The sequence below is a fragment of the Chenopodium quinoa genome, unplaced genomic scaffold (assembly GCF_001683475.1).
Source record: "Chenopodium quinoa cultivar QQ74 unplaced genomic scaffold, ASM168347v1, whole genome shotgun sequence".
Lineage (NCBI taxonomy): Eukaryota > Viridiplantae > Streptophyta > Magnoliopsida > Caryophyllales > Amaranthaceae > Chenopodium > Chenopodium quinoa.
The window spans coordinates 3,471,214-3,487,110 of NW_018743697.1; the positions used below are offsets into that span (position 1 = coordinate 3,471,214).

Here is a 15,897-nt window from a genome sequence, read left to right on the forward strand (position 1 = left end):
TCACTTAAACAAAAGAAAATTTACAATATTTGGTAGTAGGGAGGGACAAAAGTGATTATTGTAGAAGTAAATAACTTTTGAAAAAGTTGAAAATTAACCTTTTGTCCAGAATAGAATTAGCAAGGGTTTAAGCTAAAGCTCCCAAACTATGAGTTGAAATCAAAGTTATGTATCTTCATAATTTCAAAGAAAAGGTGGAGACTTATAAAGTGTTTGATTTCATAGGGAAATGATGTGAGAGAGTATTATAAACATAAAGTAAAAAGGAGTGCATGAATATTTTATGAAGAGAGGCGTTGCATTTCATGCTTTATTTATGGCGGCGTCTTCTTCTGATTTGAATTGCAACTCACTCATCTGTATAACCATCCTACGCTAGTTACAGTGCTACTCCGCCTATTACACAGTTACACTAGTACTAGTGTGACTTATTTGTCCCTTAATTTATCCCAAAAAAAGTTATTTTTTTTTTCCTTCTCGATAAAATTAGGGTATGTTCTCTTTAGATTATTTTCACTTCACTTCAATTAAGTTCACATCAATTCAATTCAATTCAGTTTAGTTTAGTTCTTAATTTCATTCTCTCATAAAATATTCATTTCAGTTCAGCTCCAATAAGGGCCTGTTCACATTTACTTAATTTCAGTTCAGTTCAGTTTAGTTCAGCTTCAATCAGTTCAGTTAAGTTCAGTTCAGTTCAACTCTTGATTTCCCTCTCTCATAAAATATTCATTTCAGCTCAGTTCAGTTCAGTTCAGCTTTAATCAGTTCAGTTCAGTTCAATTCAGTTCAGTTCAGCTCAGTTCAGTAAATATGAATAGGCCCTAAGTTCAGTACAACTCAGTTCAGTCAATCAGAATAGACCCTTAGCACTAAAAGTTTAATAGAGACCAAATTTCATCGAGGCTTTTTGAGAATGAGGACTTCTCATATTCCTCCCTATTTTAAATGACTTGATTTGCAAAATTAGATGAATTAATTTGGATTAATTTTTGAAATGAGTCGCTATAATACCCAGTATATCATTGGCATATTACTCGTAGGTATTATAAGTTTCTTCACACCTTTATCATATAATGATGTAGTAGGTGTGGCTCTGCCACGTTTTGTTCCCCTAGTTTTCTTTGTTGTTTGTTTATCGGGGTCTAACTCCTCATTTGCATTAAAAAAAAAAAACACATGAGTTTTATAAGTATTTCGTAGTTCACACAATTTTGATAATCCTCATTTTATTGCCACATTCACATTTTTTTTGCATCTTATGTTAACAATATTCCTTGGATAGTGATGGACTACATACCAAAACAAGTTTTATTTACATAAATTTCAAGTACTAAACTCATTTCATAATATGAACAACCAACCATCAAAAAAGTGTCAAATTCGTGTCAATGACCACATTTACACTACTTTCCGCATCAAATTACTCCGTACTCCACAAATAATACTAATACTAATACAATTAGGCTAATAAACAAAGAAACGAAAAGGTAGAGTTGTCCTATTTGAAATTGATGAGACAAACACCAACACAAATAACATACACAATCTCAACCCTATGTTCATTGTCTCCTCGACTACACCACCACTCCTCTCTATTTTTTTTTTTACCGTTTTTCTCTCTCCAACTTCCATTGTTTTTGTTTCATTTTTTTTACTGCAGCTGCTTCTTCTTCTTCTGCAACTTGTAATCCCTAAACTTAATTATTTCCATTTCTTTGTTTTCTTCTATTTTCCTATTTTTCTCTCTCCTTAAATTACTGCTTCTTTGTAGCTTCCCCATTCTTCGATTTCCTTCCCTTTTTTGTCCTGTTTTCTTCCCATCAATTCCATCAGTTTTTTTTTTCCAGATATTCTCATCCCAAAAAAAAAAAAAACCCATTTTTTTGAATTTCAAATTTCCTAATTAAAGCCCCTTATCTTCTTTTCCCTTTATTTTTCTAATACCCTTTTTCATCTTCCTTCCCGCTTTTTATTCTCTTCCCTTTTTCTCAACTGTCAAATTTTACTCCCCTGAGTTAGTATTTTTCCTCTGTTTTTGTTTTATTTACAAATTATTTATTTAATTTTTCTTAATACTATTTCCAATTACTAATTTTATTATATTTATATTTTGGCATTTTCTCACAGATATGATGATACAAGGAGAGAGTTGACTGACTGATTGGTTGGTTGAGGGAATTCATAAAATATTTGGAGTACATTCATCTGGGTTAAGTGAACAGAGGCATTTTTTTTAAAAAAGTGTTTAGTCATTTCAATGATTTGATTTAATGTTGTATTCATTTTTCCATTTAAAAACAAACACGACTCGAAATTAATATAGAGCGTTTTATCTTATGTAACATAAATTTAGGAGAGAGAAAACAAAAATAGGCGTTGGGCTCTAAGCTTATGTCATTTTCTAAGCAAGTATTGATATAAACATAACAATGTGCCCTTTTCAATGTTATTACAGACTTTCATGATGCTCTGTGTTTTCCTTCATTGAAGCTTCTGTTCTTGTGAAACCAACATTACGGAGTACATTATAATTATTTTCTGCAATTTTACACAAAATTGTTGAGAAATTTTACTAAATTTGGAAATAAATATTAGTTGAACATTTTGTGGGCTAAATTTAGTCACTGTTACAAAATAGTGTACTGAATTGGAGGGTTTTGAAGGAAATCAAAATTTGTGGGTACCCATTTGGATTTTTAGGCATAATTATTAAGGGGTTGTTTGATTCATAATTGTGATAATTGTAGTGAAGAAAGAAGAAAAGGGAATTGGGTTTTTGTGGTGTTTTTTTTAGGAGAGAGAAAATGAGTGTGCAACAGCAGAAAAGAGAGAAGAATGAAAAGAGTTCATCATCATCTGAAGGAGTTGAGAAAGTTTTGGTAGCTGTTAAAGCTTCAAAGGAAATTCCAAAGGCAGCTCTTGTTTGGGCTTTGAGTCATGTTGTTCAACCTGGTGATTGTGTTACTCTCATTGTCGTTGTTCCTCCTCCTAGTTCAGGTATGATTTCCCAAAACTCTGTTCATTTTGATTTTTGGGTTTCTTTTATGAATTTCAAGTTATGCTGTTTTTTTTTTTGGTTTGTATGATATTATGAATATATAAGGTGGGATTTAGAAGTGATTAATGTATGGGAAATTGGGCATTTCATTGAATTGTAGTTTGATTTCGGAATAATGTTGGGATTACAATAATTCTGCAATTAGATGAATAGATTTTGATGCATATTTGTAGGTAGGAGATTATGGGTTTTCCCAAGGTTTGCTGGGGATTGTGCTAGTGGTCAAAAGAAGTTGTTTGCCGGTACGAGTTCGGAGCAAAAAATCGAGTTGACAGATTCTTGTTCACAGATGATTCTTCAGCTACATGATGTCTATGATCCTAATAAGGTTAGCTAATCACTTCCTGGTATTGCTTGTTAGAATGTATGTATGTATGTATGTTAGTTGAGCTAAGTTTAGTGTGTTATTTTTTAAATCTACAGAAAAATGTGAAGATTAAGATTGTGTCTGCCTCTCCTCCGGGAGCTGTAGCTGCAGAAGCGAAGAAGGTTCAGGCGAATTGGGTTGTGTTGGACAAGTAATGTTCAACTCATTTCTTCTCCTGCAGTAATGTGTGAGATGTTGGAATACTAATCTTGTTTTTGCCATTTGCAGACACCTCAAGCAGGAAGAAAAACGGTGTATGGATGAGCTCCACTGCAACATTGTGGTCATGAAACGATCTCAGGCGAAAGTGCTTAGACTAAATTTGGTCGGATCACCATCAACGGAGCTTCTTTTGTCTGGTCCATCTGGTGACCAACTTGATGAGGTTAGAGGGCCTGTTGTGACACCAAGCAGTAGTCCTGAGTTATTTACTGCGACTGAAGCAGGAACTTCATCTGTGTCGAGCTCTGATCTTGGGACATCGCCTTTTGCTCCATCCATAATGAGTGAAAAGTTGAAGAAGAGTGATATGGTCCTTATAAAAGAAAGTAGAAATCTTTTATCAGACTCAGATTCAGAGGATGAAGACTTTTCTCCTTGCTCAACAAGTTCGGGAGTTAGGCCTTGGATGGGCGAGTATATACTTTCACATTTACGGTCATCTCAGAAGCCTGAAAAGAGGCCTTCTATGAAGTCTTCACAGAAGTATTCTGAAATTGATAGGGATTCTGGTATTGGATCTCGAAGATATAAGCATGATCTAGACTATAGTGGTAATATGAGAGAAGCTATTTCTTTATCAAGAAGTGCTCCTCTTGGACCTCCCCCGCTATGTTCAATTTGCCAACATAAGGCACCGGTTTTTGGGAAGCCTCCAAGGTGGTTCAGCTATGCTGAGCTTGAGCTTGCTACAAGCGGGTTTTCACAGTCAAATTTCTTGGCTGAGGGAGGTTATGGATCGGTCCACAGAGGGATACTACCTGATGGTCAGGCTATTGCTGTGAAGCAACATAAATTGGCGAGTTCACAGGGTGATGTTGAGTTTTGTTCAGAAGTCGAAGTTTTGAGTTGTGCTCAGCATCGGAATGTGGTTATGCTTATAGGCTATTGTATTGAAGACAAGAGGAGGTTACTGGTTTATGAATACATATGCAATGGATCCCTGGATGCACATTTATATGGTATGTAATGGTTCATTTCTTTCTTATCTATGGCTCTAGCATTGTACATCTGTACTGTCATATGTTAACACACTATCATGTGATTTCAGGACGGAGTCAGCCCCCTTTGGAATGGTTTGCTCGGCAGAAGATAGCTGTTGGAGCTGCTCGAGGATTGCGCTATCTACATGAAGAGTGCAGAGTAGGCTGCATTGTTCATCGTGACATGCGTCCAAACAACATTCTACTCACTCATGATTACGAACCATTGGTACGTAATTATTAACACGTCATTGTTAATTTTCTCTTCAAACTTGTTAAGAATTCTCTTTTCGTCACTGCATAATATAGAAAAATAGGCAGAATCACCACACCCAGTCAAGGGATCGTTTGTCACCTATAGACGGGGGGTTCGGATGTTACATGGAAGCTTAAGAGGGTTATGGTTGATAAATTTCTCCATGTTATTTACTTTATTGAGCAATGGATAGTCCAAAACTAAATGTGGTGATTTTCTACTCTTGTGATTCTCATGTTACCTAGAGTCCTAGATTCTAAAAAGAACATAAAGTGGGGTGTCGAGAGGAGGGAAAAGAAGTCACCTTCTCAAGTGCTTACTGTTGTGTCAAATTTCATTACAACTTTTACAGTTTGCATTTAATAATAACCAAGAATAATCTGTCATTTCCAATGAATTCAAAGATTAGTTTTTTGTTTTGACTTTATGCCTATTTCGGTTCGTATTAAATTGATTCATTAAACTGTCTCTAATTAATAATACATCAACCAATAAATGTGTATGGAATCAAGGGTGAACTAGGGACAACCTCTTTTATTAATTATGGGCCGGTTATGTACATCTGAGATCTGACATCCCTGCTGAAGACAGGGGCCTCTTTAGAGGCATTGGATGTATTTTGATGTGAAAATCGTGTCTTAATTGAGATTACAAGGTAAAAGGAGAGGGAGAGTGTACTTCATTTTTGTGATCCGTATCCCGGTAATTTCAACAAGATTTACGTAATGTTGATACTCTATTTCCCAATCTTTCCGAGGAATCTAATCAATGCATAGTAGCATTTGTGACTGTTAGTTGAATGACAGAAATTGTAAAATGAAATATCACCCTCCTTCCAAGGCTTGATTCAATCCTTGTTTTAAAACTATTGTACTCCGTATACTACTTTAGTATTCTGATGTTGCGGGTTTTATTTTCCTGGTCAGGTGGGGGATTTTGGCTTGGCAAGATGGCAACCTGATGGAGACACTGGAGTCGAAACAAGAGTGATAGGCACATTTGGGTACGTCTTGATGCACCATTTCTTTGATTTATTAGTCCTTTTATACATGTCGGTTAATGTTAATCTAATAAAAAAGCCATTTCTTATCTACTGCAGGTATTTAGCTCCAGAATATGCACAAAGTGGGCAAATCACAGAAAAGGCTGATGTCTATTCCTTTGGTGTTGTACTCGTAGAGCTTCTTACAGGAAGAAAGGCGGTTGATCTCACTCGACCTAAAGGCCAGCAGTGTCTTACTGAATGGGTATTTGCTGTCATCATTGCTTTGTTCTATTAGTCCTGTGGCTGCTAGACCTTTTTTACATGATCAAGTCTTATGCTCTCTTACATTTTTATGTCTTATATCTTAAACAGGCACGACCCCTCTTGGAAGAGAGTGCTATTGAGGATTTAATTGACCCTCGTCTTGGTAACCGGTATTTAGAACCAGAGGTTCTTTGCCTGATGCATGCTGCTTCCTTGTGCATTCGGCGGGACCCTCATTCCAGGCCTCGAATGTCACAGGTAAAAAATACTGACTCTTTTTCCCCTTAACTGTTTAGTTTGTGTATTGAGAATTCTAAATATGATGAGTGTTGAAGTTCAGAATTTGCTGATAGTTAAGTGTATAGGAACAAGAAAGCATTGATTAATCAAGACTTTGTTTATATTTGGTGTGTGAAATATTAGGTCCTGCGCGTACTAGAGGGTGACATGTTCATGGATTCCAGTGCTCTGTCCACACCAAGACATGATGTAGGGAATCGCAGTGGAAGAATGCGGCATTTGGAGTGCGAATCATATAGTGGTCCATTACGCAACGAGGAAACGGAAGTATACACGGGTAGCTTATCTCTTGAATCACTAAGAACAGCTTTGTGGGAAAGGGAAAGGCTTAGGAATTCAACAGACCATTAAGAAGTGAAAATTGGTTTTGCAGGAGTTTTGGTGCAGGGTTTTCTTTTTGGGGTTATTGATCTATATATTTGTTCTTGTATATATGGAGGTGACTAGGTGAGGTTAAGGGTATTGTAATCCGTTTTGGGGAGGAGGGTAAAAGCTGCTAGTTGTTAATATACAATTATGCATTTTGTGTAATCGTACTATCATATACCAAGCAAGTGATTACAAATGAAAATGCCGCTTTTGAGAATCTTTTGTTTTCTTGAAGAATTAATACTCCTGTTCGATAATTTCTTCAAAAAAAAAAAAAAAAAAAAAACACTAGTTAAATAATAGCAAAAGCGGTTTAGTTACAAATTTTGTTACGAAAATCCCATATTTTTGGCCAATTTAATATACAGACTACAGAGTATTGTGTTAGAAAGGGGAAGCTAATGTTTTGTTTTCTGCTAACATGGACCCATTGAAGTCCCGTAGTATATATGTTAGCTATTACCATTATCAAGTGTTGGGTTAAAAGGTTTTAGTAACAATTACCAATACCTAGAGGTAATGGTTTCCACCTATTTGTTCAGACTAAGGGTCTGTCCTCGTACGTTGAAATTCAGTTCAGTTCAGTTAAACTTCTAATTTCCTTCTCTTATAAAATATTCATTTCAGTCAGTTCAGCTGAGTTCAGTCAATGAGAACAGGCCTTAAGGTAACAATTACCCTTACCTTCCTTAAACAAAAAGAAAGGGATTTAGGTGTAAGTTTTTCCTTTCCATAGTTAAACCAAGCAAATGAAAAGGTAAGAGTTAAATGATTCTTTTTGTCCCTCTTATTTGTTTCCTTTCCACTCTGTTTCCAATAATTTAACCAAACGCCCCCTTGATTTCAAACTGCAAAGGTTTGTTCACAATAAAAATAGCAAGCTTCAAAGAAAAAATTATAAGCAATATTATGCTAAACAGATGGCATAACTCTCTAACTCCATATTTCTTTCATTTGCTGTCTATCTTGTTGAGTATACAGTACCAAAAACAAACTGGGACACAATTGTAAGCTGAGCGCACAGCACTGAAAAGCCTTGAAAATCTTACTAAAAGCTATAGTAAGATTTTGTAGTCTGCATGTCAGAAATGATCTTCAGAGTTTACAAGCTTTTACTGTGTGCGACTTGTTAATTTACTAGAACTAGTATTCAAGGAGAAAAGGGACAACTACAGATGCAGCATCTGCCATTGCTTACAATAATGCACTTAAGAAGCACTATACTCAAATCACGATCGCATGTATATCCGGATATTGCTTTACCTACGGCTTTCTCATTTTAGACCTAGCATATCTGGAGAAAAACATTGAAAAAAAAAAAAAATTGAAAATGCAATTAGCTTGCATAATCCATCAGGTGACTAAAGCAGAATAATGGATGAGGTAAAAGATGGAAGCATACTCAATGTGCATGCCACCCCTGTCTGAAGACGGCAATGTGCTGTCCTGAAGTGCTTGCATTGCATGAGTAGCTTGTTCTACTTCCTGAATAGAGCAAGACATAAGCATTGTGGTTAGTAAATTTCATTAATACAAGTATACAACCACATCAATAATAAAATGTACAGCAGAATGGGAGAAAGAAAGAAAAAGAAAATGACTAACAAAATGAAATACAAAAATTACAGAATTTGAAAGGCCGCTGAAACAATCTTGTAATAGTAATAAACGAGCATAATCCAATCTGACTGAATAAGAGAATTAATCTTTGCCAGATGTTTTAATTGTTTAGTAGTGCTATTGGTTCTGAATAACTAATACAAAGTATAACATTGGCTGCATAGATATAAATATGCTTGTAATACCTCATAATCCGCAAATGCAACTGGCATGCCACCTCTAGCACGCAGCTTCAGCCCATTGAATCCAGAATATCTAAACATATTGTAAGGAACGCAAAAACATTTAGACATACACTGACGAGTGACAAAGGATACAAAAAGAACTAGGCTCAAGAAAATCGAGGCTCACATACTGAGAAAGTGCTTGTCTAAGTTCATCCTCAGTGCAGTTAGGCCCTAAATTAGCAATAAACAAGGTGGAGCATGGCCTTAGATCACCTTGAGAGGCCTTTTCTGTCTGCTCCTGCAGAAATGGTTCAAGAACAAAAGATAAATCTAAAACAAAAGTAGACTGAAATGCACCACGAGGTTGTGGAACAAAAAGGAACAGTAATTTAAACACATCAAACTAGGCTTTGTTCTAATCACCTGAGGTATAGATACTCTAATTTGACACCATAACCCTCATCTAAATTTATCAATTTTAAAACAGGCTCCGTACAAAGCTAAGTTGGAAAGAACAAGGCACCTCAAAATATGCTATTGACAAATAAACTCGTACCCGTAGTTGGTTATTAGACTCATAAATATCAAGTGACATACATACATTCATATCCCTAGTTTCACTGACACAGGGTTCATATAACTATGTAAGCCAGACCAAGATCTAGGCTCTCATGCAGTCTACTCCCATGAATACATTCAGTTAAAATACAAACATTATAATTTATATGTAGTACTTAGGGTCTGTTCTCATACGATTATTTTCAGTTCAGTTCAGTTCAGTTCAGTTCAGTTTCAGTTCAGTTCAGTTCAGTTCAGTTCAGTTCAGTTCAGTTCAGTTCAGTTCAGTTCAGTTTCAGTTCAGTTCAGTTTTCAGTTCAGTTCAGTTCAGTTCAGTTCAGTTCATTCAGTTCAGTTCAGTTCAGTTCAGTTCAGTTCAGTTCAGTTCAGTTCAGTTCAGTTCAGTTCAGTTCAGTTCAGTTCAGTTCAGTTCAGTTCAGTTTCAGTTCAGTTCAGTTCAGTTCAGTTCAGTTTCAGTTCAGTTCAGTTCAGTTCAGTTCAGTTCAGTTCAGTTCAGTTCAGTTCAGTTCAGTTCAGTTCAGTTCAGTTCAGTTCAGTTCAGTTCAGTTTCAGTTCAGTTCAGTTCAGTTCAGTTCAGTTCAGTTCAGTTCAGTTCAGTTCAGTTCAGTTCAGTTCAGTTCAGTTCAGTTCAGTTCAGTTCAGTTTCAGTTCAGTTCAGTTCAGTTCAGTTCAGTTCAGTTCAGTTCAGTTCAGTTCAGTTCAGTTCAGTTTCAGTTCAGTTCAGTTCAGTTCAGTTCAGTTCAGTTCAGTTCAGTTCAGTTCAGTTCAGTTCAGTTCAGTTCAGTTCAGTTCAGTTCAGTTCAGTTTCAGTTCAGTTCAGTTCAGTTCAGTTCAGTTCAGTTCAACTCAACTCTAATAAGTTCAGTTCAGTTCAGCTGAGTTCAGTCAATGAGAACAAGCCCTAAGTATACAGTCTTTTTAAACTTCAGCCTTCAAAGAAACTTTCCAGCTTAAAGGTAAAAGCTACTCCCTCCATTTCTAAATACGAGGTCACATTTGGTATGATGTCATAGAATTGAAAACTAACATAATATCTTTCCCTTGCAATTTTTGACTTCACCACAACACATGGTATAGCCCTTCATAGGGTTCTATTATATCACTGATGATAATACGGACAAGTTGAGGGTTTAACTTACCAACCAATTTAAGGACCTATTATTTTGAGAGAGCTCAACATAAAATTGTATAGCCTATAATTTAAAGACAGGAGTAACAAACAAACAGGTTAAGGAATCAATCACCAACATTTGCTGCAGGCACAGTGCCACCAAGTTTCACATTCTCCTCACTGTACAACATCATACACTGTGTTAGAAGTTCACTCAATAACGAGATAAACAGCACATACATGCACAATTGCACACACAGTCTCTCTCTCTCTCTCTCTCTCTCTCTCTCTTCACACACACAACCCCCACGCACGCACGCAAACACACACACACACACACAACCCCCACGCACGCACACAAACACACATACACACACACACACACACGACCCCCACGCACGCACGCACGCGTGCGCGCGCACACACACACACAGAGTCTCACACCCACCCACCCATCCACCCCCACACACGCACGCAAACACACACACACACACACAGAGTCTCTCTCACACACACACACACAACCTGTAACCAGAGGGTATGATGTATGAAGAGAAGCAAACAGGGGAATTCTTGAAATGTAGCTCATATCTCTTTTAAGAATTTATCATGTTCCAAGTTACAAACCTTTTGGACTGCGTATTATTGTTGGAAGAATCAGGGTCTTCACTCTGATCAGACTCATTATCACCTGCATGAAGAACAATGGTTAAATACATATCAATATTCCTGGTCACAGTCAGTTGAAACTTATATCTGGTATTTTAAAAACATTAAGCAGAGATAAAAACAATAGAATGAAAAGCAAAAAGGGAGACAATGCTTAAATGGGTAGCTGCAATAATGAACATGATTGTTTATCAACACTCAAATTGTCAGTTGCATTAAAGAATAGAGAGTACCATCATCACTCGATGTATCTTCAGCGTCATCTGCAGATTTTTTCCTTTTATCGATCACAACATAAGGTCCACTACCTAAAATAGAAAAGTATAATCATGAAGTAAGAAAAAAATGAAGTAAAGCTACACTGAGATAGAGAATAACAAATAACATGAAAGTGTCTATTGGGCATAAAGCATGCACCTGGTTTATGTTTTCGCCTTGAGTTTGATCTAGCCAATTCAATATGCAGAACTGATCCAGCTTGTGGATCAAACTTGATACCCTAACATTGGAAACATTACAAATTATTGTTCCAAAAGGTTAAGGATTAAGGGGTCTATTCTGATTGACTGAATTGAGCTGAACTGAAATAAACTGAGCTAATTGGAGCTAAACTGAACTGAATATTTTATGAGAGAAAGAAATTTAGATAAGAACTGAATTGAACGTATTGGAGCTTAACTGAACTGAAAATAATCACGAGAGAACACGCTCTAAATCCTATATGCAATATTAGGTACTAAAGTTTTGCAAGAGCCAGTAATTGTTAAACTTGTTGGTGATTTTGATAAATACCACAAATCCACGATTCATTCATAGCACTAACTCACCTAATCCTTCAAGTCCAAACACCTCAAATTGCTTCAATGTCTATCTTATCTTCTACTTGTATTTACACCCATCAATGTAACACTAAACTTTGAATGGTTGCTCTAAATAAACTAGAACATTAACTATATTCTTGGACTCACAATAAAGATGAAACATTTTCATTAAACACACTTACATCTAATGCTTGTAATGCCAGCACAGCTGATTGATGGTTATAAAATGTCACAAATGCAACTACCTGCAAACAGAAACATATAAAAAAATGATCTTTTCAAATAAAACAACATAATTCAACATCAATAACAACCCAATTCAGCTCATTGTAATTAACCCAGAAAATTATAGAAAAAAAAGGGGTTGGGGCAAACTTGATTGCCGCGGCCAGTGAACTTGAGCTGGCAAGAATCGAAGCCATGACGACGGCGGAAAAGGTTGTGAATTTCGCGGGGCATGACATCGTCAGGGAGGCCGGAGACGAAGAGGGTATTGATATGGCGCTGTGATTTGGGAATGTGAATTGGGATTATTGGGGTGGTGCTAATACTACTGGAATTAGAGATGAAATCATGAGAAAGGTTGAAATTAGGGTTTATAGTGTCGGTGATGTTGTGGTGGAAGTAGTATTCCGGTGGTTGGTGGCGGTTTTGGTGGAGGTAGTATGGCTCGTACGGTGGTTGCACCATTTCTCTTCTTTCTTTGGGTTCTTTCTGCCTTTGTGTTGAGTTACCCAATTTCGCGGGCCTACTTGATAAGCTAATACAAGCACCAAGTATAATATTTTCATGGAGTTTTTACATTTGAATCTCACCATTTTAGTTATGTTTTAAATTATTTACGAACTAATTCAATCAAAAACTTAAGTTGATAGTTGAAGCCTATGATCGATTTATACACACTATCATATAGTTTTATTATTGAAGATATTCATCACAATAATTGGTTAAACCACAATGTATTTGAAGTCTTATTAAAGTTTCCGTCATATACTTATAGAAGAATAGATTGAGCATCCGTAGTAAAATACTACTGTAGTGTGTTTAAGACATTCATTTTTTTTGGGGTTGGGGGGGGGGGGGGGGGGTTTGGGAGGGGGGTGTTGATGGTGGTTTTATGAGCTTTGAATTGTTGACTCTAATTATGGGCAAGAAACCCATTTCCTTTGTGTTGTAACAATTTTGGTTTGACATTCTTGAGGTATATTTAGACTCAATCCAATACAAAAATGTATTTATCCGACGGAAAGAGAATCCTCTATAGTGTGCATTCACAAGTAACAACTACTAGTAGTGATATGCATGGACTGGACGAAAATAATACAATCTAGATCAATCTTGTAGAAAGAAATTGAACCAAAATCGCACTAAACTAGTCCTGAACGTTCCAAAATGAACACAAATTCCAATTTAATTCCAATCTTCCGATCCACCGGTTTTGGAGCTGTGAATAGCCTTAATTCCAATCTTCCGATCCATTGTTTTCGGGTTGAATTCAGGTCTAATTAGTAACATGTCGGGTTAAATTCGGGTTTTGACAAATTAAAACGGGTTTAGGTCAATTTCGGTTCAAGTCGGGTACAATGCAAGTTAATCAAATTGGTCGTTGTAAACTGGTAAATCGATGCAAGTTGTAAACCGTGGCCGTTTTAAAAGCAAATTGAATGGTTCCACACACCCAATTGGACTCCCAGAGGGGTATTAGGGACCATGGTAAACATTTCGGCAATTTTTATTTCCGGGCGAAAGAAAGTAAAAAAATTCCGAATTTAAAGGCTAATATCCACGCTTTTCGAGAAATTTTGGAGGTTTCAAGGCACGGTGTCGAAAAGTTTTGAAATTCTATGGGATACATCTAGGGGTCATATAATGCCATTTGGAACCATATATGATCATTATTTGTTTTCATAAATATTCGTGGTACGCTTGAGTTAATGAAATCGGTGCAAGTTGTAAACCGGCAATTTGCCCGTTTAATGGCAAATTGGATGGTTCTATCCACCCAATTGGACTACCGGAGGGTGTCAGAGACCATGGAAAAATTTCGGTAATTTTTTATTTTCAAGCGAAAAAAGTCATAACATTCCGAAATTGAAGGCTAATATTCACGCTATTTGAGAAATTTTTGAGGTTTCGGGGCCCGTTGTCGAAAAGTTTTCAGATTTTAGGGGATACATCTAGGGGTCATATAATACTATTTTAAACCATAAATGATCATTATATGTTTTCATAAATGTTCGTGGTAGGCTTGAGTTAATGAAATAGGTGTAAGTTGTAAACCGGTAAATTCGCCATTTAATGGCAAATTGGATGGTTCCACCCACCTTATTGGACTCCCAAAGGGTATTAGGGAACATGGTAAACATTTCAACAATTTTTATTTATAGGCGAAAAAAAGTCAAAAAAAACCCAAAATTCAAGGCTTATATCCACGCTTTTTGATAAATTTTAGAGGTTTCGAGTCCAAGTGTCGAAAATCCTTGAGATTTTAGGGGATACATCTCGGGGTCATATAATGCTGTTTGGAATCATATATGACCATTATACTTTGTCATAAATGTTCATGGTAGAGTTGAGATAATGAAATTGGTGCAAGTTGTAAAACGGTAAATTTGTCATTTAAAGGCAAATTGGATGGTTCTACCCAACCAATTGGACTCCCTGAGGGTGTTAGGGACCATGGTAAACATTTTAACAATTTTTATTTTCCGGTGAAAAAAGTCCAAAAAAAATTCCAAATTGAAGGCTAATATCCACGTTTTTTGAGAAATTTTGAAGGTTTCGGGGCACGGTGTCGAAAAGGATTTAGATTTTAGGGGATAAATTTCAGGGTCATATAATGCCGTTTGGAACCATATATGATCATTATATGTGTCATAAATGTTCGTGGTAAGCTTTAGTTGATGAAATCGGTGCAAGATTTAAACCGGTTAATTGGTCGTTTAAAGCAAATTGGATGGTTCCACCTATCCAATTGGACTCCGGGAGGGTATTAGGGACCATGGTAAATACTTCGGCAATTTTTATTTACGGGCGAAAAAAAAGACGAAAATTCCAAAATTGAAAACTAATATCCACGGTTTTTGAGAAATTTTGGAGGTTTTGGAGCCCGGTGTCGAAAGCCTTGATATTTTAGGGGATTCATCTTGGGGTTATATAATGCCTTTTAGAGCATATAGGATCATTGTATGTTGTCATAAATGTTCGTGGTGGGCTTGAGTTAATAAAATCGATTAAGGTGCAAACCGGTAAATTGGCCTATTAAAGGCATATTGGATATTTCTACCCTCTCAATTGGACTCCCAAAGGGTTTTAGGGACCTTGGTAAATATTTCGGCAATTTTTATTTCCATGTGAAAAAAGCCAAAAAAAAACTCCAAAATTAAAGACTTATCCACGCATTTTGCGAAATTTTGAAGGTTTCGGGGCTCGGTGTCGAAAAGTCTTAAAATTGTAGAGAATAAATCTCGGGGGTCATATAATGCCGTTTGGAACCATATGTGATCATTATTTGTTGTCATAAATGTTCGTGGTAGGCTTGAATTAATAAATTCGGTGCAAGATGTAAATCGATAAATTGGCCGTTTAAAGGCAAATTGGATGGTTCCAACTACCCAATTGAACTCCCTGAGTGTATTAAGGAACATTGTAAACATTTCGGTATCTTTTATTTCCGGACAAAAAAAAGTCAAAAGTCAAAAATTGAAGGCTAATATCCACACTTTTTGCGAAATTTTGAAGTCTTCGGGGCCCAGTTTCTAAAAGTCTTTAAATTCTAGGGTATACATCTCGTGGTCATATAATGTCGTGTGGACCCATATATGATCATTATTTGTTGTCATAAATTTTCGTAGTAGGCTTGAGTTAATGAAATCGGTGCAAGTTGTAAACCGGTAAATTGACTGTTTAAAGGCAAATGAGATTGTACCACCCACCCAATTGGACTCCCGAAGGATGTTAGAGACCATGGTAAACATTTCAGCAATTTTTATATATGGGTGAAAAAAAAGTAAAAAAAAATCCCAAAATTGAAGGCTAATATCCATGCTTTTTAGAAATTTTGGAGGTTTCGGGGGCCGAAGTCGAAAAGCCTGTAGATTATAGGGGATACATCTCGGGGTCATAT

General features: G+C 36.4%; 2 protein-coding genes across 4 annotated transcripts; one reads left to right on the plus strand and one right to left on the minus strand.

Annotated features, from left to right (window-relative positions):
- Positions 1 to 1,449: 1,449 nt before the first annotated feature.
- On the plus strand, positions 1,450 to 7,090 carry LOC110684293 (inactive protein kinase SELMODRAFT_444075-like). The gene is made up of 11 exons (XM_021860734.1): positions 1,450 to 2,017; positions 2,131 to 2,212; positions 2,459 to 3,000; positions 3,235 to 3,389; positions 3,485 to 3,579; positions 3,657 to 4,609; positions 4,699 to 4,859; positions 5,813 to 5,889; positions 5,986 to 6,133; positions 6,244 to 6,393; positions 6,559 to 7,090. The coding sequence occupies exons 3-11, from the start codon at positions 2,808 to 2,810 to the stop codon at positions 6,784 to 6,786; spliced, it is 2,160 nt and encodes a 719-aa protein (XP_021716426.1). The 5' UTR covers positions 1,450 to 2,017; positions 2,131 to 2,212; positions 2,459 to 2,807; the 3' UTR covers positions 6,787 to 7,090.
- A 635-nt stretch (positions 7,091 to 7,725) lies between these two features.
- On the minus strand, positions 7,726 to 12,548 carry LOC110684294 (U2 small nuclear ribonucleoprotein B''). Of its 3 annotated transcripts, none has more exons than XM_021860736.1 (10): positions 12,147 to 12,548; positions 11,954 to 12,016; positions 11,368 to 11,449; positions 11,184 to 11,258; positions 10,909 to 10,972; positions 10,419 to 10,461; positions 8,780 to 8,883; positions 8,610 to 8,679; positions 8,207 to 8,289; positions 7,726 to 8,098 (listed from the first exon to the last, which is right to left on the minus strand). In XM_021860736.1, the coding sequence occupies exons 1-10, from the start codon at positions 12,459 to 12,461 to the stop codon at positions 8,068 to 8,070; spliced, it is 930 nt and encodes a 309-aa protein (XP_021716428.1). In that variant the 5' UTR covers positions 12,462 to 12,548; the 3' UTR covers positions 7,726 to 8,067. The 3 variants fall into 3 exon arrangements, 2 of the variants coding, with proteins under 2 accessions (XP_021716428.1, XP_021716427.1); XM_021860735.1 differs by having other exon boundaries at positions 8,780 to 8,889; XR_002503752.1 differs by having other exon boundaries at positions 8,074 to 8,098; positions 8,776 to 8,889.
- Positions 12,549 to 15,897: the final 3,349 nt, after the last annotated feature.

Bases quoted from the DNA above. Each gene is read 5' to 3' on its own strand.
- LOC110684293 (XM_021860734.1), top strand. From the start codon at position 2,808: ATGAGTGTGCAACAGCAGAAAAGAGAGAAGAATGAAAAGAGTTCATCA. The intron at 4,610-4,698 runs GTATGTAATGGT...ATGTGATTTCAG, and splicing joins CCTGGATGCACATTTATATG to GACGGAGTCAGCCCCCTTTG. The intron at 5,890-5,985 runs GTACGTCTTGAT...TATCTACTGCAG, and splicing joins AGAGTGATAGGCACATTTGG to GTATTTAGCTCCAGAATATG.
- LOC110684294 (XM_021860735.1), bottom strand. From the start codon at position 12,461: ATGGTGCAACCACCGTACGAGCCATACTACCTCCACCAAAACCGCCAC. The intron at 11,450-11,953 runs GTAAGTGTGTTT...TTCCAATGTTAG, and splicing joins TGGCATTACAAGCATTAGAT to GGTATCAAGTTTGATCCACA. The intron at 8,890-10,418 runs GTTGGTGATTGA...CCATTTCTGCAG, and splicing joins GCACTGTGCCTGCAGCAAAT to GAGCAGACAGAAAAGGCCTC.